At 37.8% G+C, this 26,239-nt stretch overlaps 1 protein-coding gene across 8 annotated transcripts in view; it reads right to left on the reverse strand.

Moving 5' to 3' along the window:
* The window catches only part of NSD1 (nuclear receptor binding SET domain protein 1), a 71,252-nt gene that overhangs the window by 24,764 nt on the left and 20,249 nt on the right, over window positions 1-26,239 (reverse strand). For 7 of the 8 annotated variants that reach the window (XM_087709333.1, XM_087709334.1, XM_087709331.1 and 4 more), the window contains 4 exons: window positions 12,132-12,267; window positions 7,828-8,000; window positions 4,905-7,047; window positions 973-1,094 (listed from right to left, as the gene is read on the reverse strand). In XM_087709333.1, coding sequence (XP_087565459.1) covers window positions 973-1,094; window positions 4,905-7,047; window positions 7,828-8,000; window positions 12,132-12,267 — 2,574 coding nt within the window. The remainder of the gene's footprint in view (window positions 1-972; window positions 1,095-4,904; window positions 7,048-7,827; window positions 8,001-12,131; window positions 12,268-26,239) is intronic. The other variant, XM_087709335.1, reaches the window with a different exon arrangement.

The following is a 26,239-nucleotide window of genomic DNA, read 5'->3' on the forward strand; positions in this document are numbered from 1 at the left end:
TTAGGCTAGAGGTTTCTCTAACTTTCTTCTCTGTCCACAATAACCATTAAGTGGGAACGAAGGAAGCAATAAGTTGATGGCTTTGGGTCATGGAGAGCCAATAGACATTTCTAAGAATGAAGGAAAAAAGGAATCATGGTGATGCTATTTGCAGAAGCAAATCCCTATGTTCCTTAAGATACATGCTTAAAAAAATAAGATGTATAATTTTAAAAATACAATTGGTTTATTTTATTGTTTTAATGATGATTTTAAAAAGTTATGTATTGGGGAAAAAACCAAAGATATTAAAACAACTAATTAATACTTTAGTCATTCATGACCAGATGTATTCCTCTCATCCCTAATTATAATTTAAAGAACTACAGTAATCTGACTGTAGTTTAGAGATTAAACTTGATGTACTCAAAATAGATAGGCAAGTACTATAATATTTCTGTGAACAATTTTCTGACTGGTAATATACTCAAATCCTATTCCTTCATACGAAACAAACATGTTATAGAAGTTGTTTATAGTTGTTTTAAAAAAAACTTCCTTTACAGAAGGAGTCAAATATTTTGGGGTGTTTGTGTCACTTGTTATTTAACGTCCATTCTTCCTCATTCCTAGTGCAATTTGGACCACCAATTCAGTTGTTAAGCAAAGCCATCACTAAGTAAAGCCAAGAGTGATCTTACAATCTTACTTCAGCTTTTCTTTGTTTTACAGACCTGCAAAAGTTGTTAAATGCAAGGACTGGTTGTAAAGTTATTTTTTCATTATTGTCCTGTGAATAGTCACTAAATGAGACAGTCACCAAATTACTACCTGTATATTCACACATTATAACAACAAAAACTATAGTCAAAAGAAGAAAATGCTTCTCCCCACTCTATACACTTATTCCTATTTTGAATTCTAGTCCTAATTCTTTAGCCATAAAGAGTTTTCTCCTTTTTTAATAAATTCTTAGTTTGATTCAACACCCACCTTTTGAAATGATTCTTGACTCTTTTTTTTCTTCTTTGATGCAAATATGTGATCATATTCTTCCGCATATTCTAGAAGCCTCTTACTTGGTTTTCTAAGGCGCTTCTTCTCTGCATTTACAACTGAGAGAAGAGAGAAACAGCTTCATAGACTTCAACAAGGAACAATGGAGGTGGGAAAGAATCTTCCATTGTAAAATATCACCATTGTCTTCTTCATCATCATTGCAAACTCTTTTTAAAATTATTTTTATGTATCTTTGCCCCAGTGGTGAAATTCATCTTTTTTACTACCAGTTCTGTGGGCGTGGCAGGGGAAGGATACTGCAAAATCTCCATTCCTTCCCCACTCCAGGGGAAGGATGCTTCAAAATTCCCATTCCCTCCCCACTCTGGGGTCAGTCAGAGGTGGTATTTGCCATTTCTCTGAACTACTCAAAATTTCCGCTACCAGTTCCCCAGAGCCTGTCAGAACCTGCTGAATTTCACCCCTGCTTTGCCCTCTAAACATCAATTTTATTTCTTCAGAGAGGATGCCATCCTCATTTCTTTTAGTCCCACAAGTCTGGAAAACAAATAGGATTGAGCCAGTAGCTTTATCATCCTGTCTTCAAGTTTGCCTTTTTGGAGTTACTCTTACACCTGGCCAGAATCTCATATGCTATGGTATCCACAATGGCCATGCTACTGAACTCTACATTATAGGGTAAAGCTTTTGATGATGATGTAGTGGCGACATAAAGAAAACAGTTGAGAATATTTGCATTAACATAAATGTCTGGTCTGAACAATTAATCAGTGGAACAGCTTGCCTCCAGAAGTTGTGAATGCTCCAACCCTGGAAGTCTTTAAGAAGATGTTGGATAGCCATTTGTCTGAAATGGTATAGGGTTTCCTACCTAGGCAGGGGGTTGGACTAGAAGACCTTCAAGGTCCCTTCCAACTCTGCTATTGTATTATTGTATTGTATGTAAGCAGTCACCCATCATACTAAGTATTCACCTTGGATCAGCTGCTGGTAATCTATGCTTGAGGATGGGACTGGTAGTATTTGCCATGGCTAGATCACTTACTGGTTTGCCTAATGTTAGTCATCACCTAAAAATTCTGCAGAGAAGGAGAACCCTTAACATTTTACGGATTTGCATGGATTTCAACTGACCATGGTGATTGATAAGATGGCTTTTGAGTGCTCTCTCTCCCTGTTCATTCATCCCAAGGTACCCAGTAATTTACTAAGAAGTTCTGGGAAATGAAACACCAGGACCATTGGTGAAGAAACATAGAAGTGGGCTTAAACAAACCTGGTACAAGCTCATATTTGAGTCTATACTATAGTGATTAAGTGTGGTGAAGTATTCTTATCTGTCTTTATTGTGCTGGCAGGCTGGGTCCCAGCAGTATTGTTCAGGATGACGCATTTCCTTTTGTCTAGCAAGAGTGAGGAAAAACTGCCCACAAGCTCAAAACATTTTGCCTATAAAATTAAACTCACTCAAAACTAGATGCCAAAGGATAGAATCAATGGAGGTAACAGAGGTAAGCATCCTGCAATGTTATATATAGTTTCATTTCATTCTGAGCACTCTGGGGAAGTGGAGAGTATCAGTTCTCCCACATGTGAATGGAAATCCTGCCTGACCTGGCCCCTTCAGGAAGAAAGTAAGGGGTTATCAGCTGTGTCAGGAAGGTAAAGCCAAAGTTGGTGGAAGATTAGTATTATCCTCCTTGAAAAAGTGCCCCTGCTCACAAAGAACCCCTCCCTTGATTTTGCCATGTTAGAAAACTGTTATCCATTTTCAAATGTCCCAATTCTGGGGAAGGTTATGATAGCAACTGCAAAGTGTCCAAGACAAATTGGGTTATCTGATTTCTTTCAGTCAGAATTCAGGTCTCAGCAAGCAGCAGAAATTTCATGGGATGATCTACAAAGGAATCTGGATGGGGGAAATTGTGTCCCTCTTCACCGTTTTAGACTTCTCGGCAAAGGTCAACCCCACAGCCTATGGAGAACCTTTCAACCCTCTTAGAAGTATTGAAATTCTCCTGTCTCCCTTTAAGGTTCCTACACAGGATGTGCACACTGGATCAATAGCCTCCATATGAAGTAGTTGATTCTGCAGGTATCCAAGTCCCAAGCTATATGGATTTTATAAGTTAAAATCAACACTTAAATTCACCTAGAAATCTACTGGTACTGTAATTAATGCTGAGCCCACAAAACCAATATAATGTGCAAGTAGCTACCTCCAAACACTACATTAGGTAAAAAAGTGCAGAAACCTATTGTTAGGCAGGATCAGCTTCTTGCAATATTACCTTGTTCTACTAAAACAATGGCCTATATGATGAAATTTTAAATCAAATATATCTTGCAATGCATATTGCAAGGTCTATTTTCAACATGAAGTAGAATTACTAGACTAAAACTGAGGTCATTTTTGGGAGCAACCTAATTATGAATGTGTTTAATTTACTTTTTATAAAACAGCAGGTAGAGATGCAGTTTGTGATAGCAGCCTATTAACTCCTAACCTTATTCATACAAGCACATATGTGTGAATATACATTTCATATATGAAGAATGTACAAATTAATATCTATGGCACTATCAAACTATAACTGACCTTTATCCTGCTTTCTGCACCTTCAGATCTCAACCTACCTCCACATGACCCATTACTGAAATGGGAATATTTTAACCTCCTGTGGAGATATTCTTTTCAATGCTGCCTCAGTTAAAAAACAAAGCAAAACATAAAATACATTCTACTATATGAGAAGAGGAGAGCTGTAGTTTAACCCAATGTTTTCAGTTCTGTTTGCGTATTTGCAGAGGTTCTTCAAGTAAAGATATTCATATAAACTATAGTTAATAAATTAATTCCTTATGCATTAAATAATACTTATTTTTTGTCATATTGATTATTATAGTCTGGCAGAACTCAAGCAACTATTTAAGATTTGGGGTACAGCATAACAGGCAACCCCAAGGCTGCACATGAATGATATAAGTGAACAATTAAAAATACAATCTACAGTCATGGATTGAAATGATACAGACTAGGCGTATTATCCCTGGGCTGCAAAAATTGAGGCAACACTAGATAGCAGCAAAGAGATTCAGAATTATTGCCTATATTGTCATCTGGGTATGTGCAGCCCAAATTCAGTACATTCTACATCTTATACTTCTTAACATTTACAACAGACACACTAAAATTTCTGCCATTTTGAATTGCTTATAGTACAGCTGGGCTTGATTCCACAGTATTCATTTGAAAAGAATATCCTTTTTGCAAAGTAAAAAAACAAACCTACATACATTTATTTCTTTTCTTATTTGGACAGCTGTTGATTTGACTTCTAAAAACTAGAAGCCTAAATTAACCTCAAAAGAGGAGAAGTGTTCAAAAAATTCAATACAACATAATATATGCCAGGCTATTCTCTAAGATTTTTCTCTCCTATCAGAGGTAGCTTGCTTCTATATCTTTGCAACACTTAGCTCTCACAACCTACAAATGAGACAATAAGTAATTTAACAGCTGTACCACTTCAAACTACAGGTACAGGCACACATTTTTACTACATGATCCTTGTATTAACAAACAGAAAATTATCCTGGAAAATTAGATGTCAAAGAACCAAGTTCTAGCCCACCTTTTTAAAAATGATTTTTTTTATCTACAGGATTTCACAGTACTTTCCACCTGCAGCTATAGGAAATCAAAACAACCCACTTGCAGTTCTTATTATAAACAAGAAAACATTACTCAGCTAAAAAGTTTTCACAAACTTTGCCTGTCTTATTTAATCACGCTGAAAAGCAAGGGCAGATCTCCACTCAATCAAAATTGTTTCGTTCAGTACCAGCCAAAGATGAACAAAATATTTTCCCTCCTGTTTCCCTAGAACTACCGATGTGCTTACCAGCTTTAGAACTGCTTTGGTTAAAACGCTTCCATCGCTTTTTGGGTGCTACGTGGCTTACATCTTTAGACTCATCCCCCAAGGAGCCTTCTCTATTCAGTCCTGTTTCCAACTCTAGGCACTCCCCATTTTCAAAGGGCCTGTAGCTCTCTTTCTTTTTACCAGATTCTGACTTCATTTTTACATGAACTAAACTGCCATCAGAGGAACTCGAAGAGTCTTCACCAGGAGAATGTTGGATCAACTCCCAAGGTACTTTCCTTGCAAAATCTTCCTGGGTTTTGTCTAGAGATCTAGCAACTGAGCTTAGGGTAGCTCTATGCTGGTGGGACACTCTCCTTGCTGCACTGAATAAATGTTTTAATGATTTGCTCTTTGATGTTGTGTTAACTATTAGTTTAGATAGTTGCTTAGATTTTGGATAGCTGCGCCTTGCGGTGCAGTGTGTATCAGCTACAGCCGTATTTGCGAGTTCCCTTTTTTTAGCACCAGGATTGATCAACTTGGTTGTGATATCATGTGAAAAAGAGGACTGACCTTCTTTGGGTTTAAGACATTCTGGTTCTTGAGCACTTTCTTGATTTTTTTCTATTTTAGGAGTTGCTCCCATTGTAGTCAAAGGTGTCAAATCACTCGGAGTATTACTTCCAGCACTTTCCCCATTGCTAGAACCTCTGTAGGAGACAATGTTCTGCGAAGTCATGATCTGTTTCTCTTTTGTCTTACTGTCATGCATATCTTTCAACATCATTAATAAGGTGCTGAATTTGTAATCAGGCTCAATAGGCAAGTGATTTTGCCCAGAGACAGATGAAAATAGTAGGGGCACCGTAGTCTTAGGCGGCCCACAGTCTTTAGCTTTATCATTCATGGACCTATAGGACAGCTCTTTCAGCTCAGAAAGTACATGTTTCACAACAGCTGTTTCTATTTCAGCAGAATCATGAGATTTCTCTCTGGTGCTGTTTGGCAGTTGAGAGCCATCAAGCTTCCCACTTTTGGCAGGTGTATCTAGTTGAAACCCAGAAGCACCTTTGGTAGTAGAAAAGCAGCTGTCAGGGATACATTCCTCTTTCTTAAGAGATGATTCTGTGGGGGTGGTAGCAGCAGCAGATCCTTTGTGTTTGCATTTTGTAGTTCTGAATTGAAGCTGTTCAATATCCATGTGACTTGTAAACCCTTTACTTTGGAGTGTAGTGTGCTTATCTACCATGGTAAGATTGTCCTTCCTGTAAGCAGATGCCTTCCTCTCAGCTTCAAAGGATGGCTGCTGGAATTGCTTGTCTCCTGCTTCAACATTGGCATTCCTATCTAAAGAGCCTTCCAGAGGTTTCTGATTTCTACTACTACTTTTGGAGAGAGGTACAGGACGTTTAATGCTTCTCTGTCCCAAAGACAGTTCCTTTCCTCCTTTGTTTATAGAGTCACAAATTTTTAGATCTCTATATGCTGCTGCAATACTTTGGTCAAGAGGCTCTAGATCGCAGATACCATCAGAGTCCATTTCTTTTTTTATCTCATTTCCACCTTCAGTTCCAGAATATGGCTGCTGTTGTGTTGAACTGGACATGAAGCCTGAGGGGCTTTTCATTTTCTTCAAATCTATTTTGGGGGGTTCAAGTTGGCAGTCTCTTTGAGAGACATCATATTCTGGTTTTATAGATTTATTTTCAAATTGTCTTTCTCCAAAAGAAGAGAGCAAATAGTTTTCCACTGTACATTTGGAACCCATAAGGCTTTCTGCTGCTCTGCAAAGTTCATGAGATGCCTGTTTATCTGGCATGTTTTCAGAAATTGTATTTTTAACTTTGCTCATTGGCACTTCCCCTTCACACTCTCTCTTAATGTTACATTTCTTAATTCTATTCCCCTTCCTTGCATCAGAGTTCTTCCTCATTTGTGATTTAGTGAATATTTTTCCTTTATCATGGGACAAATGTTTAGAATCAAATGCTAATGGTTTCAAATATCCATTCTGATGCCTGCTCTGCTCGTTTAAGGAATCCTTTTTACATGATCCCATTAAATGAATACTCTCCAATTTGCTAGAAGTCCGGATACATTTTTTCATGCCATTCTGCTTAAGATATTCAGTAATAAGGCCGACACTGATCTCCCATTTAGCCATTAATTTCTTAGGAACCTTAAAAATGAATGGAGACAGGACAAGAGGAAATTAGAAAATAAATACTTATATGCAAATGATAGTATCACACTAAGAGATTATCATACTTTCCTTCACAAAGTTTATTTGCAATGTATAACAAAATATACAACTCAGATTTGAGCAGCATTATTACATTCAGATAACTTGACAAATACTGATCCTTAATGAAGCCTAATGGAATTGTTAAGAATTCCATTGGTCAGCCTGGAGTACTTCAAGTGAAACAATCCCCTGGACAGTTAATACTACCACTTCTGGACTGGAAAAAGGAATGCAGGGCTAGGAACTAGAAATAGACAAGTTCTTACTGGACCCATTATTCTAAAATAAGCCCCATCCTGGTCATCTTATCCTATACGTGCACTTCCAAGGCAAATGCTTCATCATTAGAAATATTGTGACTTCTTCTCAAAATTATCAGTTCTACTGTTTTATTAAAAAAGAAAATGAAAAAAATGCCATTTTCTAATTTATTTTAGGCGGCTCTGTGAATATACCAATACATATAACATTATTCTAGTAACAAGTTTCAAGTCTCAAATTATATAAATGATTACAGCTTGAAAATGTTATGGCCATAATCAAAACAAAACTGACATCCTACTAATTTCAATGAGGTATTTACGCAAGTGATTTCATTCCAACTGCAATCTATGCTTCTTTCAATAATAGTTCCTTTTGGCTGGATCCTTACTTATGTGTTATATTTCAGCAAGAATCCTAAACACAGTACATGCATGAGAACAAGAGATTTACCTTGTGCTTGTAATCTTTCTCTTTCTGTTTCCCTCTTTTCCGAAGGATAGGTAGTTCTTCAAACTGATGTCTTCCTTCAAAAATCACAATACATTTTCCCATCACCCAGGCTCTTTCAGATGGATCGCCCAATACTTCCACATGATACTCTCGATATGGCTTGCGGTTAGTAACTATTGAAATAAAATTAGTTGTATTTACATTTTGTACTAAGTTCAGAAAAGAACGGCCTGAAACTGCCAATTTAGAATTAGCAAATGGAGCCTAAAATAAGTTACTGAAACACATGTTCACTTTATTATAGGAGAGTCCTTTGCACGATTTCTGTTAGCTTTCTTTTAGAATCAAGAGCTCAAGGGAAATACATTAGACTTTCCAAATGCACATCCCCAGAACATTTCATGACAAGTAAGAATGTTCTTTTCTACCTGTGATTTTATTTATTAAATATAATATTTATTTATTAAATAAGTGTATATGGCAACCTAACTCCTAATTGCTGTAATCTGCTCAGTCACCTCGCAGCAAGATGGGCAACAAACATATTTAATAAATAAATAAAATAAACTCATGTACAATGACACTAGGTAATTTGCAAAATGAAAATTTCACAACATAAGAACCCATAACCCCCATCTCCACCCATGTGGGATGTAAGAAACCATATCACCCTCCTTATATTTAAAGATGTGTTTCAATAAACTTCACCATTCTCAGCACTTTTTGATACCTTTCAACTTGCTCCCTAATAGCATCAAAGTTCACTATTAAAAGACGTAAACCAAACAAATAAGCCTTTCTTTCTTTAAATATCGTAAGAATTGCTCCAAAGCAATCCCAATGTTGCTAGAGGCTTTATTTTAATAGGCGCTGCTTATCTCTAAAATTAAAAGAGTCAATTTGACCTAGTGGTTAAGGTGCTGGCCTAAAAACAGGAGCTCTAGTCTTGCTTTAAGCATGAAAGCCAGCTGGGTGACTTTGGACCAGTCATTTCCTTTCAATCCAACCCGCATCACATGGCCTGTTGTTATGGAGAAAATTGTTGGAGGCAGGAGTATTGCATGTGTTTGTTGCCTTGAGTTATTTGTAAAATAATAAAGGCAGAATAAATATAATAAATAAATATATCTCTACAGCTACTGCTTTATTTTATTAGCAGGATGCAGTCAGTCTATGGTAGTTAATTCACAGGTCATCTGAGGTTTCTTTTTCTCCATATTAAGCTTCAACTACCCCTATTAGCCAGAAGTGGTGAATCCATGCAGGGTCAGAAATTGCTAAACCGCAATTCCTGGCCCACAACATGGCCAATGAGGTGGACTACAGAGCAGTATTCAGCAACACTGGAGGATCTCCAATTCCTACCTGCAGCATAGCAAGACATTTTGGGGACAAGAGGCAAGACAAAGTTAACCCTTTTCTCCTTCTCCAACGGTTCCACCACAAAACCGCGATGCCCTTATCCGCGCCGACATAAGTGCGGAGGCAAATCCGCGGCGTCCGAAGCGCTAAGAAAAAAACGACCCTACCGCCGCGACAACAGCGCGGTGACAGAAGGGCGTTCTACATGCTTCATTCTTTGCCTCCAAAGGTAGCCCTCCTCCTCCAGCTGACAGCGGCAGCGGGCACGGGGCAAAGCGGGCTGCCCAGCAGCAGCAGCCCCCGGGAAGGGTCCAGCTCAGCCGCGGGGGGCAGCAGGAAGCGGAGGAGGACGCGGCAGCGGCGGCGGCTGAGGCTCTCCCGGGGCCGGCGAAGCGGGCTTGCCTGGTGGCGGCGGCCGCCCATCCAAGGAGATGTTGTTGAGGAAGAAGAGGGCGGCCTGCCTCTGCCGGGCAAGCCTGCTTCGCCGGCCTGGGAGAGCCTCAGCCGCCGCCGCCGCGTCCTCCGCCGCCGCCAGCGTTGGCAGCCCTGCTTGGGTCCCCCGCGGGCTTCCTGCTGCCCCCCGTGGCTGTGCTGGACCCTTCCCGCAGGCTGCTGCTGCTGGGCAGCCCGCTTTGCCCCGTGCCCGCTGCCGCTGTCAGCTGGAGGAGGAGGGCTACCTTTGGAGGCAAAGAACGAAGTATGTAGAACGCCCTTCTGTCGCCGCGCTGTTGTCCCCGCGGTGATGATGCGCGGTGATGACGTCGCGACTTTAGCGACGCGATTTAATCTCCGCTATTTTGCGTAGCGCGGTTTTGTCGTGCCACGTTCTCCAACAAGAGACCTTGAAAATTGCTCTTTCCTTTTGGCCATTTTTTTTAAGTCTTCCAATGGAAACAGTCTTCTTTTCCATTCCCAGGAATCTATCCTTCCCACTCCCCTTTTCATTATTATGAGATAGCTATACTGTATGTCTTCTTTCTTCTTCTTCCTAGCATTATTCTTTAACAACATTGAACTAGGAGTAAAGAGATAACTTTTCCCCCTATCTCCTTTACTCCAATTGAGGTACTCCTCAAATTAAAGACCAGAATTGGGACTGGAAATTCTGCTGTTAAGCTGAGCATGGTTGTTTTCTTGCAGACATTAACCAAATGAAGTCCCAAAGGTGCTTTCTCCAATAGGCAACTGGACTTTCTTTGGATTTTTCTTTGAAAACATTTTGCTTCTCATCCAAGAAGCTTCTTCAGAACTGAAGAAATGTTCAGTGAAATGTTTTCAAAGAGAACAAAACCCAAGAAAGTCCAGTTGCCTAATGGAGAAAGCACCTTTGGGGCAACCATGACCTGGATTATTGAGAATCTCCATAGACATTTACCCAAATGAAGGTAAAATCATTAGTGATGTTCATCATTTGCACTGATGACATTACCTAGTTTGGGTAATGAAACATCTGCAAGAAAGCAACCAAGCTCAGAGAGCATCAAGAACCCTTCCTTTCAACCCTTAGCTACAAGGTGGTTGTTAAATGTATCATGCTCGATTTTATAACCTTTTTTTCCTACCGTTAATGAATCACCTCATTGGTTAAGTGAATCACATGATTATTAAGCAAATCTGGCTTCCCTCACTGATTTTGCTTGTCAGAAGACAGCAAATGGGAAGGCAACAAATGTCAATCATGTAATCCTGGGATATCACAATTTTTATAAATACTTGCCATCTGCCAAGCACCCAAATTTTGATCATATGACTACAGGGATGCTATGATGGTTGCAAGTGGGAGAACCTGTCATAGGTTGCTTTTTTATAGTTTGATTGTAACATCAAACAGTTGCTAAACAAATAAGAGCCAAGGTGGCGCAGTGGTTAAATGCAGCACTGCAGGCTACTGCTAGATCAGCAGGTCAGCGGTTCAAATCTCACCGGCTCAGGGTTGACTCAGCCTTCCATCCTTCCGAGGTGGGTAAAATGAGGACCCAGATTGTTGGGGGCAATATGCTGACTCTCTGTAAACCGCTTAGAGAGGCCTGAAAGGCCTATGAAGCGGTATATAAGTCTACTGCTATTGCTATAATAAATAGTTGAGGACTATACATACTCTGTCCTGCAATTATTTTTTAAAATATGATTGTTCTGCTGCCCCCTTCTATGGTAAAGTTTATTTCTTAAAGATATGCACTTTAAAAATGCCTAAGTAGTTGCATTTGAAGATTTCTTAAGAACTGAATAAATTATTCTGCATAGGATTATAATTATAAAAATCTTTACCTGCATTTTTTAAAAATCCAATTCATAAACAGCTAACTTCAAAAATACCAGTTTAGAATTTTACTGCATGACAGCATTTATGTGGATAATACTCAGGAAGATCAAAATATTCCATTCAAGAATATTCTGACCTTAAAACAGTCATTCGAAATACAGAATAACAGAATCGGAAGGAACATTTGTAGGTCATCTAGTTTAACTCCCTGCTGAAATACCATTTCAGACAAGTGGCTGTCCAGTCTCTTCTTGAAAGCCTCCAGTGATGAAGCACCCACAGCTTCTGAAGGCAACTTCTGTTCCACTGGTTAATTGTTCTCATTGTCAGAAAATTTCTCCTTATTTCTAGGTTGAACCTCTCCTTGATCAGTTTCCATCCATTGTTCCTTGTCTGACCTTCGGGTGCTTTGAAAATTTGGACTGTCCTGAACTTGTTCCATACTCAAGCAACTATGCAACAAATATTCTGTACTTCCCATCTCCCCATTAAGAAAATCTCACTCATTACAAATATGATTAGCTTAGGACTAGCTTAGGAATCATTTCTATTTCTTCCCTATCAATTGATCATGATTAATCCACACAATGCAAATAAATCATTTACAAAATGTTACATGTACTTAATGATGTTCAATGATAAAACTCAAAACTTATATAATGCAGGATGAGTAGATTACCATTCATTTTTGAATGAGTATCTAATACAGGATCATGACAAACTTTACAGGGCCACCACGGACGTCTGCTGAGCTTGGCCCATACAAGATCTCCAGCTTCATATTTCACTGGAGCAGGTTTCTTCTTGGTTCGACCCTTTGAAATAAAACAAGAAATCACAATAAATCAGTTGCTAAATTAGTTCCCATCCTTCCCCACTGTAAAAGTGCACCATATATATATTGGAAATTAAAATAGTCAAAAGAGTATTTCACTTCAAGGCAAATCTAATCACAAACTTTTGTATAAAGTCACTGTTTTGAACATTTATAAATCATACACTGCAAGATTTTATTTCAGAAAATAAAATAAAAGAAGAAGAAAATCAAAGAAGGCACCAATATTGATATTTTGGTAAACAAATTTATCAACTTTAAAATCTGTGAACAAACCCTAACTAGTATTTCTGCTCTCTTCTGAAAGGAAAGAGCTCTGGTCTTAACAATATCGCCAATAAAAATGGGGAAAGGAATTTATATTACTAACACAATATTTGATCACTGAGATACTTTGTACCTTGTTAGGGCTCTATTAGTAGCAGCTTCTTTAAGACAAATAAAACAACTTTTATTTGCATGAAAGGAAGAACTGGGATCCTGTATCTGCTTTTTTTAGTAGGGCTTTCCCTCTCCACAGATCACAGCACACACAAACCAGAACGCAGCTCAAGTATTAAAAATTTGCCACAACAATATTGCAAAGGGAGGTAGCAAAATGGCAGACATCCAAAATAATCTATCCAAGCATAAATTTCTTCCACTTAAACAAACCATGATCAATGGCCTTTTGCCTTTAGGAAACTAAGGATGTCGCTATGAAGAATTCAGCATAAGTGCAACACATGAAAAGAAATACATTTATTTATTAAATTTGTTTGTTGCCCATCCTGCTGCAAGGCCGATAGTGCCGATATAGATTTTGTTTTACCATTTTAGCCTTATATCATATATTCACCCATTCAAAGAGTAACGAATCCAATGTTCTTTGCTTCTGAGAAGATGTGCACATGATTGCACTGTTCAGTAATCTCAACAGCTTCCATCTTAACCTACTAAATTAGTGGTTGTGTTTTTCTGTTAAATTAGATGCTCAATCTAGATATGCAACCTCTTTTATAACATAATGCCTTGGTAAGGCCACACTTGCAATACTGCATTCAGTTTTGGTCACCACAATGTAGAAAAGATGTGGAGACTCTGGAAAGAGTGCAGAGAAGAGCAACAAGGATGATTAGGGGACTGGAGACTAAAACACATGAAGAACGGTTGCAGGAACTGGGTAGGTCTAGTTTATTGAAAAGAAGGACTAGGAGAGACATGATAGCAGTGTTTCAATATCTCAGGGGTTTGCGATCAAAGTTTAATGCATATAAAGAGGATATACAATGTATTAGTACAGATGGATTCTGAAACAGAACTAGTTAAAGATTGTATGATAAAGTGGGCTCAAAATATTGAAGAACCAATAATGTTGGATACATGGGAAAAAATTTGGGTAAGAAATGTAAAGTTTACACAAGCCCAAAACCTGAGAGAAAATTTTTACAAGATGTTCTATAGATGGCATTTAGATCCTAAAAAGTTGGTTTCTATGTATCCAAATTTACAACCCAAATGTTGGAGATGTGGTTCTCTTGATGCTACATATTTCCACATATGGTGGACTTGCCAAAAGGTTAAGGCATTTTGAATATCTCAGGGGTTGCCACAAAGAAGAGGGAGTCAAACTATTCTCCAAGGCACCTGAGGGTAGAACAAGAAGCAATGGGTGGAAACTAATCAAGGAGAGAAGCAATTTAGAACTGAGGAGAAATTTCCTGACAGTTAGAACAATTAATCAGTGGAATAGCTTGCCTCCAGACGTTTTGAATGTCCCAACACTGGAAGTCTTTAAGAAGATGTTGGATAGCCATTTGTCTGGAACAGTACAGGTTTCCTGCCTAGAAGATCTCCAAGGACCCTTCCAACTCTGCTATTCTATTGTATAATTTCCTCCCCTCCCTGGACTGTCCCTGCATTTTTCCCCAATATTCTATACTACCCTCCTTTGCACTGGCCCAATTGGTGTATTACCTATTATGGCAACAACTGGTAGAAATAATACAAAAACCATGCTTGCTTCTACACAGTCATGGAGATAGAATCTATTTCACATGTGCTATTAAAATATCCCACTGGCAATTGAACTTACTTATTTTTCCCAATTGCTATCCACTTAATATTGTCATTGTGACCAGAATACCATTATCCTTTTTTTTGAATGCCACAAACTTCTTAAGTTTTCACAAACTTAAATTGCAACATTTTTATCCAACAGCTCTTAGAAACCATCTGATTCCTTTCAAATTCTGTTGTTAACTGTTCATTATCTCAGGATTTTCTTTCTTTAAATTTTTTTTATTATATTTATTGTGGGATTGGGTCTTTTTTCTGGGTTTGATCTTGGGCTGCAAATAATAAACCTTGAAGTTTAATCATCATTTTAGGATATTACCATGAGACCATGATTAGTTTACTCATATGGATTTCTGAACTATAATTAATATTTTTAATGGTAGTCATAATTGCAGAGAAATTATATAGGAAAAAAAGAATGTCATGCCATCTGAAGCAGGAATAATGCTACATTCTCTAAAGAGGTATAAACCAAGAGCCCATTGGAGTTGGGTGACCAATGAATGTAAAATAATAATAGTAAAAATAGCAACAAGCCCTGTACCTATTAGGCAAAATTATTCCCAGGGTCCAACTTTATAACCACAAAACTGTTCACTACTACTCCCTCCTTCTGTTTTCTACTACTAAGGAACATTGTCTTTTGTATAAGAATAAAGTGATTTCTATACAATCAGACTTCCTATTTTCAGGAATAATCTACTTCTTTACTACTTCTTAATTCCAGAAACCTTAAAAGCCGTTTTATATTAACCGTTATCAGTACAGTATTATGTGTAGCCTCTGCCTCTAACTAGACTTCATCTGCAGGCATTGACTTCAAGCTTTTTGCCTTCTTCTTCTTTCCTTCTCCAATTTTGAAATCCTGTGTGCCACGGAAGAGATCGAAATATTTCTAAAGCCTTAAAGGCTTAATAAAGATATAGCCATAAAGCAGAGATCGGCATGTAAAAAAATAAATTATCCTAAGTTCCAAAAGAATTTATGCTTCAAATAAATAAGCAAAATCTGAATTAGAAAATGAGACCGTATTATATCCTGTTTGTAGTAAGCATGGGAACGTATTTTGGCTTCCAGAATGAAGAATTAGAGGTATCAGAATCCCTCAGCAATGGTCAAGGTTGACTCTAGCAACCAGACGGTGCCTCTGATCAATATCTGGAGAAAGAGACGTCTTCACTTTTGCCTTACATAATATATTTTCTATGTTTATGACCAGGCTTATATATAATTAATTCAACATAAGGATTTTGTTTTGTTTTTTACTGGGAAATCCTAGCAGGATAGTAATTGCTAGTCTGGAATGCATTTATTTGTTGAAAAGCATTAGAAAAATAATTCACCAACATTGGCATATTATGCAACCACTGTCAGCATGTACATACATTTTAATTATTGTTTACAAGTTCACAAGCATTACTGGCAATCTTCTTGTTCCTACTGGCATATCAAAGGAAGCTTGTTGCTTTCAATTCTAGACATTTCTTCTGTTAAGGATTGTTAGGAAAGCTCCCCGTTGGGAGAGCGAGTACGTTCAGAGAAGCATTGTGAGAGTTGTATTGGAGAACACACAAACCAGCATACAGAGACACGGCACTTTCTAACAGCCAACTTCCAAAACACTCAGATCAGATCAACCCAGCATCTAACGAACAGAGAGCTTTCTGGCTCCCTATGGCCGATTGAGGAAAACAGCAACCAATCACAGTTTACAGTATGATTTAAAGAAACAGGTACAACATTGTTACATGGTTTATATATTGCCAACCCAACTGTTAGATTATATTCCTAATGTTCTCCCCTTTGGGTAGGACAATATATAAATCTTACAATCTTAATCCGTATTCCTCGCAACAACATTTATGCTTTATATTACCTTGGGCCTTAGTAAAATGATCTGCAATGTTATCTTCAGACATATAATACTCCAGTGAAACTAATTTACTATTCACACTTTGCCTTATGTTCAGATATCTTATATCAGTGTGTTTTGACCTAGTTTTTACAGCAATATTGGATACCATCTGAATTGCTGCTTGATTGTCTTCATAAACAACAATAGACTCTCGTATGTCAATTCCCATGTCCAGTAGGAGTTGTTTGTAACAAACTACATCTGTACATAATAATGACAGACATGAGAACTCAGCCTCCATAGTCGATAGACTTAAATGTTTTTGTCTAATAGACCACCATCCAATTAGTGCTTTTCCCAGAAATACAACAAATCCTGATGTTGATTTCTGTGTAGACACATCTGTAGCAAAACTTGCATCAGCATATGCAATTAATCTCAGATCATCTCTAGGCTCTAAATACAATTTATAATGCATCGTCTGCTTAAGATATCTTAATATCCTCTTAGCAGCTTGCCAGTCAGTAGGTTCAGCATTAAACCTGGCTAATTGATTTACACTATATGCTATCTCGGGCCTTGACCAATTAATCAGATACGATAAGCTACCAATCAATGATTGATAAATACCTTTATCAAACACAGGGCTTTTTACATCATCATGGCTAAATTCCTGACCCATTGGAGTTTTAGCTGGTTTACACAGTTCCATCCTAAACATTCTAAGAAGCTGGTTAATCTTCTCGGTTTGTGAGATTTTGTACCCTCCTTGTTTTATCTATTTGTAAACCAGATGTTGCCTAATCTCACTGAGATGTTTTATACTGAACTTCGTCCTTAACAGTATTATAATCGTGTCGGGAATAATGATCCATGATACTCAAAGTATAACAGGCACCTCCCAAACTGGGCCCATAACCAGTGTTAGGAAAGCTCCCAGTTGGGACAGTGAGTACGTTCAGAGAAGCGTTGTGAGAGTTGTGTTGGAGAGCACACAAACCAGCATACAGAGACACTGCAGTTTAAATAGGCTTTTACTTTTGTGGAAATAGAGGTATCAGAGTCCATCAAACAGTCCAAGTCATACCCGGATAAGACAGTCAGTCATCAATGTCTTTCAGTTAAGGGATAATCCAAATAACATAGTCCAGTATCATATAATCAGTCCCGTATTCAAAGTTTGCTAGCAGTTGCAAAACTTACAATAGCTCACGGCACTTTCTAACAGCCAGCTTCCAAAACACTCAGATCAGATCAGCCCAGCATCTAACGAACAGAGAGCTAACAGTCATTCTGGTTCCCTCTTATGGCCGATTGAGGAAAACAGCAACCAATCACATTTTACAGTATGATTTAAAGAAACAGGTACAACATTGTTACATGATTTATATATTGCCAACCCAACCATTAGATTATATTCCTAACAAGGATGTTCATTTGACTCTATTGTTAGGATTGTGTAAATATACAGTTACCCCCCTCCCCCTTCCAATGCAGAGTTTTATAAACTATTTGTTCGGCAACAAGAAAAATCAGTCTCTGCTCTTGCTTGGTAGGAAGGAAAAGAGAAAAATAACAAATGTTGGATATTCCTAGTGGAACATAGGAAATTTTTGGAACAGGAAATACCAACTAAGGAATGACTATAGGAGGCATAACATATTTGAGCTAATGTATGCTAGTATGATCTGATACATCTGTGTAAAAGAATTAAAAATTTAAGAACTAAGATTTGAAGCAAAATCAGGCGCAAGGTATAATATATGTCAGGAATAAGATAAAATATGTCTTGAGAAAGACCTTTGGGGGCTTTATCATGTAGATCAATACTTAATTCCTTTGGAAGATTGTTTTAAATCAAACAGACTGATAAAATGTTATTTCAACAACAAACTTTCTTAGATTGCATTTGCATACAATAGTGCCACAAATGCTAAATGTAAGTCTGAATTCTCTTAGATACAAAACTTAATAATAATAAAATTATTTATTTATAGAATTAGGATCTGTCCCATGTAGATGAATTTCAAGTTTTCCTATGACTCCCACCACATTTATTTCTGCACCATATCCTTTCTGCAGCTGTCTGGATTTCTGTTTCTTTCGGTTTCATAAATACCTGTTCCTAAAAATTGTACAGTATATTCCACATGAGACTAGAATTCCTATAAAGCTAAAAAATGACTTTGCATCATAAACACTGAACAATCCATAATAGCCTAGTTTGCAAAGATTCTCATAATATACTAAGTAAAACATTAGTCAACTCTATCATGGCTTTGCATAATCCTGCCATTCATGAGCAAATTCAGCTAACATGGCTTATTCAAGAGACCACTGTTACAAATCTTGATTTCAAGTAATTATGAAATAGCAATGTTTGCATACAATTATGCATACAATATTTCCATGAATATGTTTTTGGTGCACACAAACCCACAAATGTGTGTGTATGTGTTTGTGTATACATACATACTGGTACATACGTATATAGATATCTACATGACATAATTTGTTTTTGTCATATACCAGTGATGGCTAATCTTTTTGTTGCTGTGTGTCGAAAGCGCGTGCGTGTGCACCCATAGTGCAATGCGTGTGGGGGGGCCCACGCATGTGCATGTGATCCCCTTTGCTCCCCTCTGTGAATGCGTGCACAACCTCCATGCATGCAACTCCCTGCGCTCCCTCTGCCCCCCTGCGTATGCGCACACGGCTCCCTTGTATGCATCCCATCCCCCATGCATGCACGGCAGACACCCGGAAACCAGCTTGCCGACGGGAGGCATGCCTGCATGCGTGGTGGAGCTAAGCTGGGGCGACAGCTCACATGCCCGCAGAGAGGGCTCTACATGCCACCTGCGGCACTCGTGCCATAGTTTCACCATCACGGTCCTATACTATTGATGTTATTTGCCTATTTTGGCTTGGAGCTATATATGAATGTATCTATTGTGTTTTAAAATTCATAATGCATAATTTAATATAAGATTCTTCAAATTTGCAATGCAATCTCAATAAGCAATGATGTATCTACAAATATCTCTCTTGGGATTCAACAGGCTCTAAGTTCCACTCATTTTTAAAAGATTCTTTTAATTTAAAAAAGTGATTAGGAATCTGGCATGGCACAATGCAGAAACAGAAAATAGTCCAGCTTTATTTTTACAATTATTTCCAAGAATACCCCCAGGATATATAAAGCTATTTGTAGCCATTCTTAGAAAATAGAACTACAGTGGCTAATGGCTAAAATGCAGGATGAGAATGAAGACGATTGTAAAGTCTAAACTCAATGAAGGAAATAGCATCAAGGAAATTGACACCTGGGCAATTCCAGTCATTAGATACACATCTGGAATGTCTGGGCTCAAATAGAACTAAAAACCATGGAGAGTAAGATCAGAAAAAGAATTACAATGAATAATGCCCTTCATCCATGCAGCAATATGGAAAGGTATTATTTACCAAGCAGCATAGGTGGGAGTGGAATGTTACAAGTACACCAGACAGCTGAAGAAGAAGAAAGTGATTTGGAATAATATCTGAAGGACAACGAAGACGCACTGAAGCTACAATCTCATGAAGTCTTAACTGAGAACTGGAGAGACCGAACTGGTATACAAGAAAGACAGAATAGAAGATCTAGCAATGGCTAGGAGCAGGAAAATTGAAGAAAATTCAGAGGAGCTAATTCTGGCTGCACAAGAACAAATTAAGAACAAAAGCAGGCAAAGCCAGAATTGAGAAGATAGCCAGACAGCAAATGCCACCTCTGCAAAGAAGCTGAAGAAACAATGGATCAGCTAGTTAGATGCTACAAGATCACACAGATAATGGCATGACAAAATACCAACAATGCTGCACTGGAGTATCTGCAAGAATCACCATTTACCAAGAACTGGTAGAACCATAACGTAGAGAAAATAAAAGAAAATGAAGAAGCTAAAGTGTTCTTGGACTTTAGAATTCAAACAGATAAGCACACTGCCATCTTAATTAATAATAGTTAAGAAACACAAAAAAGTCTGGATGTGGATACTACAGTACCTAAAAACAGCAAAACAGAAGAGAAACCATTGGAAAAATCACAAAATGCAAAGACTTGCAAATAGAGGTAAAATGACTCTATTGGAAAATAAAGCAAAGATAGTACCAAATAGCAATAGGCACCTTGGGTGCAATCCCAAAACAACTGCAGCACCACTGATCACCAAGTGAGAAAATCATCATGAACAATAAATTACTTTAAGCAACTTACATCCTGAGATGATACCTTTAATATCATGAAACACATCTGACTATCACAGGCCCTTGGGAAGGACTCAATAGGTGGTAAAAATGCCAAATCCAGTCTAAACATTGGGCTCACTATATGACTAACAATAATATATTAAATTTAAATGCTGCCCAACTCCCAGCAACTCTGATCATTTTAAACATTAAGTACATTTAAGTTAAGAAAACTACACAGAAAAACGAGTAAAGTTGGCAGAGATAATAAACCCAAACGGGGGGGGGAAAAAGAAGAAGGGACTCTTCAGTCACACCCACTAAAAGTCTAGATAAAGAGCCAGGCCCTTGAGGTCCTTTGAAACAACAGTAGGTTGGAGGGCATTCAAATATTGAAGAAAACCTCATTCCAGAGGTCTGGTGTTATCAAGATGACATACTTCTAGGGTCTTGATAGACCGTGACCCGTCAAAACCGCGTTCCACAAAAGCGCGGTCGACGAAATCGCGTATGTGACGTCATTACAACGCGACGAAAAAGATCGAAAAATTGAAATAAAAATTAAATTACAGCAAGCCGATTCACATAAAGGTAAGGGTTAGGTTAAGGGTTAGGGTTAGGGTTAGGTTAAGGGTTAGAGCTTTAGCGTTACGTTTAGCGTTAGGTTAAGGGTTAGCGTTAGGTTTTTCGTTAGGTTAAGGGTTAGGTTTAGGGTTAGGTTAAGGGTTAGGTTTAGGGCTAGGTTTGGGGGGGTTAGGGTAAGGTTTTCGCTTTATTTTTACATTTTTCGATCTTTTTCGTCGCGCTGTGATGACGTCACATACGCGCTTTCCTCGACTGCGATTTTGTCGTCCGCGGTTTTGTGGTGGAACCTTGATAGACTGCATTGTTTAATGAAAGGAACTTGGAGTGTGCCAACACTGCCAGATCAGATCATCTGGGTAGATTCTCTATGGGAGGCAAGTGGTCCTTTCAGTAACTGAGCCCTGTGCCATATAGGTTTTTAAAGGTTGCAACCAGCACTTTGAATTGTTTACTTGGAAACAAGGTGGCAATCAATGCAGTTCCTGAAGCAGAGATGTTATATGGGCATACTGAGGCATAATCACCACTGCCCACACTATTGAGTTCTGGGTTCCAGTTGAAGAGACCTCAAAGTGATGATATAAAGATAAAAAGGATAGAAGGTTTTGGAGAAATATAGATAGTAGAACCAGTATAAACAAGATTTAGCTATACTTTCATTTTAAAATTCTAATGTCAATGTTTAATCTAATGTTTTAATTTCTTTTGTTCATTATTTCTCACTTATTTTTTGTGCATGGCTTATTCCAGAAAGGAACACTATGATAAATGTATATGCATCTAACAACATAGATCATGAAGAATAACTTCATCAGTTTATTATCTAATAAACAAATATTTATGACTAACAGAGCCAGTGGAGCAGCCATTCTTGAATAAACTATCTTTTATTACAAAGTCAAATTTTAGGATATGATCCACAATATGCTTTCAGAATTCTCAGGGGCCACAAGCTAAAAACAAGGCCATTCCCTCTCAGTATTTTGTGAACCAGGTCACTATGGCTTGCTATGTTATGTGGAGTTGTGGCTTGTTTTAATCATAGCTTGAAAATATAATGGTCATATAATGGGTTAGTGAGACATCTAAGTCCAGCCATTCTGTCAAGTAGAAAAATTAGAACTCATATCCCTCATAGAAATTACTTATATTCAGGTAGCTAAATTATAGTAAAGGAGCACTAGGTTTCTTCTTTAAGAGTTGTGTAGAGGAAATTTCAGAAGATTAAATTTGCAAAGGATAACTGAAGCTCAAACTTCTTTTGTATCTGCTCATCCTATTCTAATATGAAGATCATGTGAGTATTCAGCTGCAATTCTATGTATACAAGGCTAAGAGTAAACAATGAATTTTAATGGAGCTAATTCTGAGTCACTCATTTTTTTCTCTAATCTTGTAGAGGACAAAGCATGCTATCTCCAAAGATAAAAACTGCTTAGGATTCAGAAATTATGGCTGATTCGAACATTCTACTAGCCAGCACTGGCCAACAACTCTTATCATCTTTGATTGCTAAATGATTATGCTGGCTGGGGAGTTGTAACCCAGCATACTGTAGGAAATAGTTAACAAACAGCTACAATTTGGAATTTTTAATAGAATTTTTTTACATAATAGTTCTTCCTCACCAATTGAATTATAGTACTTGAGTTTTAATTAGAAATACAAACAATTGAAAACAGGAGTTCCTACTTAAATAGCTAGCCCCGAGTGGAAACTTATGCAAGATATCTACCAATGATTCTTTTCCTTTTAAAATCATATATATATATATATATATATAGCTTTTCACAGGGGAAAAACCTTTCCCAATTTTAACATTTCTTAGAGATTGCAAGAATCACTAAGTAAGAAATTATGCACAACCCAAAAGATCACATTTCACTGACCATTTCCTCTGGTTTGTTCTGTTGAGTAGAGATAATCCTTGTTCAGCAACTGTTTGGAATTATGGCTATAATGAAAAAGTAACTTTACAACTAATCTTTGCACTTATGACCTTCACAGGTCTGTAAAGCAAAGGAATGCTGAAGTAAGATCATAGGCACATTTGCTGTTTCACTTAGTGACTTCTTTGTTTAATGACCAACATACAGGCACCAAACATCTACCCGCAACACAAAACAATTGATTAAAAGCCCTTCTCTTATCTCTGTATCTTTTGAATCCGATTAACTCTGTTGTTACCACTTTTATTCAATAGGTAATGATATAGGGCAGTGATGGCGAACCTTTTCGGCACCAAGGGCCCAAATCGGATCATGTATGTGCCAGAGCACTGGAAACCCGAAGATCAGGTGGCCAGCATGCACATGCCTGTTTTTCGGGCTCTTTAGAGGCATTTTCAGGCCGTTTTTTCAGCCATTTTCAGACTGTTTTTGTAATGGTCTTCGTGGGCGCAAAGTGGTCTTTGCAGGAATTGGAGCGCTGGAAAATGGCCCAGAAAACTGCCTGGGTTTTGGCCATTTTCAGGCCATTTTCCAACACTCTGGTGCCTGCAAAGATCAGTGTGCAAGAAACCAGAAGAGCAGCTGGTGACATGCCATAGGTTCGCCATCACAGATATAGGGCCTATTGCTTTAATTTTTTTGGATTTGTGAAAGTGTAGGATTATCCCCTATCTTAATTTTCATCATACTTGAACTACTATGTTATTCATTGCTTCTTGATGACCTTAACTGCCTATAAATACTTCTAGATCCCATTTCAATTCTTGACAGAGAACTGTACACTTAATTTCCAATTAGTCAGCTTCTTGATTGCTTATCTATTGTTTCCTTTTGTTAGGAATATAATCTAACGGTTGGGTTGGCAATATATAAATCATGTAACAATGTTGTACCTGTTTCTTTAAAGCATACTGTAAAATGTGATTGGTTGCTGTTTTCCTCAATCGGCCATAAGAGGGAGCCAGAATGACTGTTAGCTCTCTCTCTGTTCGTTAGATGCTGGGCTGATCTGATCTGAGTGCCGTGAGCCATTGCAAGTTTTTGCAACTGCTAGCAAACTTTGAATACGGGACTGATTATATGATACTGGACTATGTTATTTGGATTATCCCTTAACTGAAAGACATTGATGGCTAACTGTCTTATCCGTGTATGACTTGGGACTGTTTGATGGACTCTGATACCTCTATTTCCACAAAAGTAAAAGCCTATTTAAACTGCAGTGTCTCTGTATGCTGGTTTGTGTGTTCTCCAACACAACTCTCACAACGCTTCGCTGAACGTACTTGCTCTCCCAACGGGGAGCTTACCTAACACTTTTCTAATATTTCTTTAGTTCTCCCAAGTTGGTTAGAATCATCAAATGCCAAGAAAAGCTAATTGGGAGCAATTAAGCAATGTGTTACCAATAGGCTTGCTTGTTCATATGAGATTATAGTTCTTAAGTTTTGACTTTCCATGGGAGAATAGTTTTCTCTTTTATGCCTTCCCAAGCTAAATGTTACTTGGAATTTTACAGCAGTTATTATATAGAAAAGGGGCCCCAAGCCTCAGTCCGTGGACTGGCACTGGTCTGTGTCATGCCAGAAACCGGTCTGTGCAAACAAGCAAAGCCCCATCTGCGGGATGCAGGCAGCACAAAAAACCATGCCCGCTCTGGTCTGCGGAAAAACCTGTCCAAGGAATTGTTCCCGACTGTCCAAAAGTTTGGGGGCCACTGATATTGGACATAAATTTGACTATAATTGCTAAGCCAAGATTGAAAATATATTAATTATGGCCTCACCTCAAATTCCAGAGCAAATGAACCATATAAATAACACAATACTCAGCAATCTTCCTTGGTTAGATGCGATTTTTGAACAGAATCTATCTATGCACATCTCTGTAAATAATTTGCTGATCTCTGCACCCATCTATAAACAAGAACATTCTTCTGCAGCATCTTTATGTAATTTGTGGCTTCAGAAGACTTAAAGACATTTTGTAAAAAAGTTTATGGAATTAATTCAGCTGATAACCAATTAAAGTTCTACTATTTACAGGGTAACCTTTTATTAAGCCTGAGACAAGTCATATTAAAGAATATAGATACAATCACTAATTGTTCAAAAAGAAATTTTAGCTACACTTCAAATGATGGTCTAAAAAACTGAAAATAAGTTGAAGAATGTAGGGACAAACCTTATTTCTTTCCCTACGCATGAGAAATAATAAATTTGGATACACTAAAAGTGCTCAGAAAATCCTTTTCCTACTTCTCTTTTCAAATAACTTTACTCCCATCAAGATTTTTCATCTCAAAAACATCACATTGACTCTGAAATATAATAAGAATCACAATTTATTACCTTTTCTGAACTGGAAATATGCAAATCTGAAATCATTTTGCACTATGGAAACTACTTGTGTCTCCCATTGTATGAAAGATGCACTCCCCATATATACTTACATTCAAGAAAAGGATATTCTAGGTTCAACTATGATTTTAAAAAATGAATTATAATAATTTGCATAAATATAATATTCCTTTGATAGCACAGAAAATTATTCACAAACCCCAACATTCCAATGCATTGTATCATAATATTACTATCAGTAAGTGCTTCTTTATGACAGTTTCTCACAATATTTTCCTTTTTCTATCTCTCTTGTTTTTCTATCTCCTTTATGAAGAAAAGATATACATTTTTAAAAGCAAGCCAACTGGTGTCAAAAATTCACAGACCAAATTCTCTGTACATAAACCATGAACAATCAATATTCCATTAAAGAAATGCAGTTTTAGGGTAATGAGAAGTTGGGGGAGAATTCTTTTTCAACTACTATCAGTTAGTAACTATATGCAAACTCTGTCAAAAGAGAGCATCAAGATTCACTATAACTCAGCACCAATCACACCAGGATCCTAGTATGTAAATTTCACCTAAAAAACTATAACCCTGGTTGCACAACCTCCAACTTAGGGCTCCAAAATAGGGGCCTAAGAAACTTCAAAGCGCATCTGTAGGCCAGCCATATGTGGGTCATTGCTGGCTGTGCCACTCAAATAATCTGAGCATCATATACTTTTGTTCGGCAAGATAGGTAATGAGGATGTCTCCTTCCTCTGTGGAAAGATGCCACATAGCCATGTCACCTACAGAGTCCCCAGCTGGAGGTAATGGACAATGTGAACCAAAAATCTGGTGATGCATCTGCTACCGAGGGTTTCAGGACAAGTTGTTCTTTCCATTTGGAGTGATCCAGTTTGGATCCCAGTAACCAACTAT

Source organism: Thamnophis sirtalis, unplaced genomic scaffold (genome assembly GCF_051295495.1).
Source record: "Thamnophis sirtalis isolate CommonGarterSnake01/CBP01778 unplaced genomic scaffold, rThaSir2_p1.2 scaffold_3, whole genome shotgun sequence".
Classification (NCBI taxonomy): domain Eukaryota; kingdom Metazoa; phylum Chordata; class Lepidosauria; order Squamata; family Natricidae; genus Thamnophis; species Thamnophis sirtalis.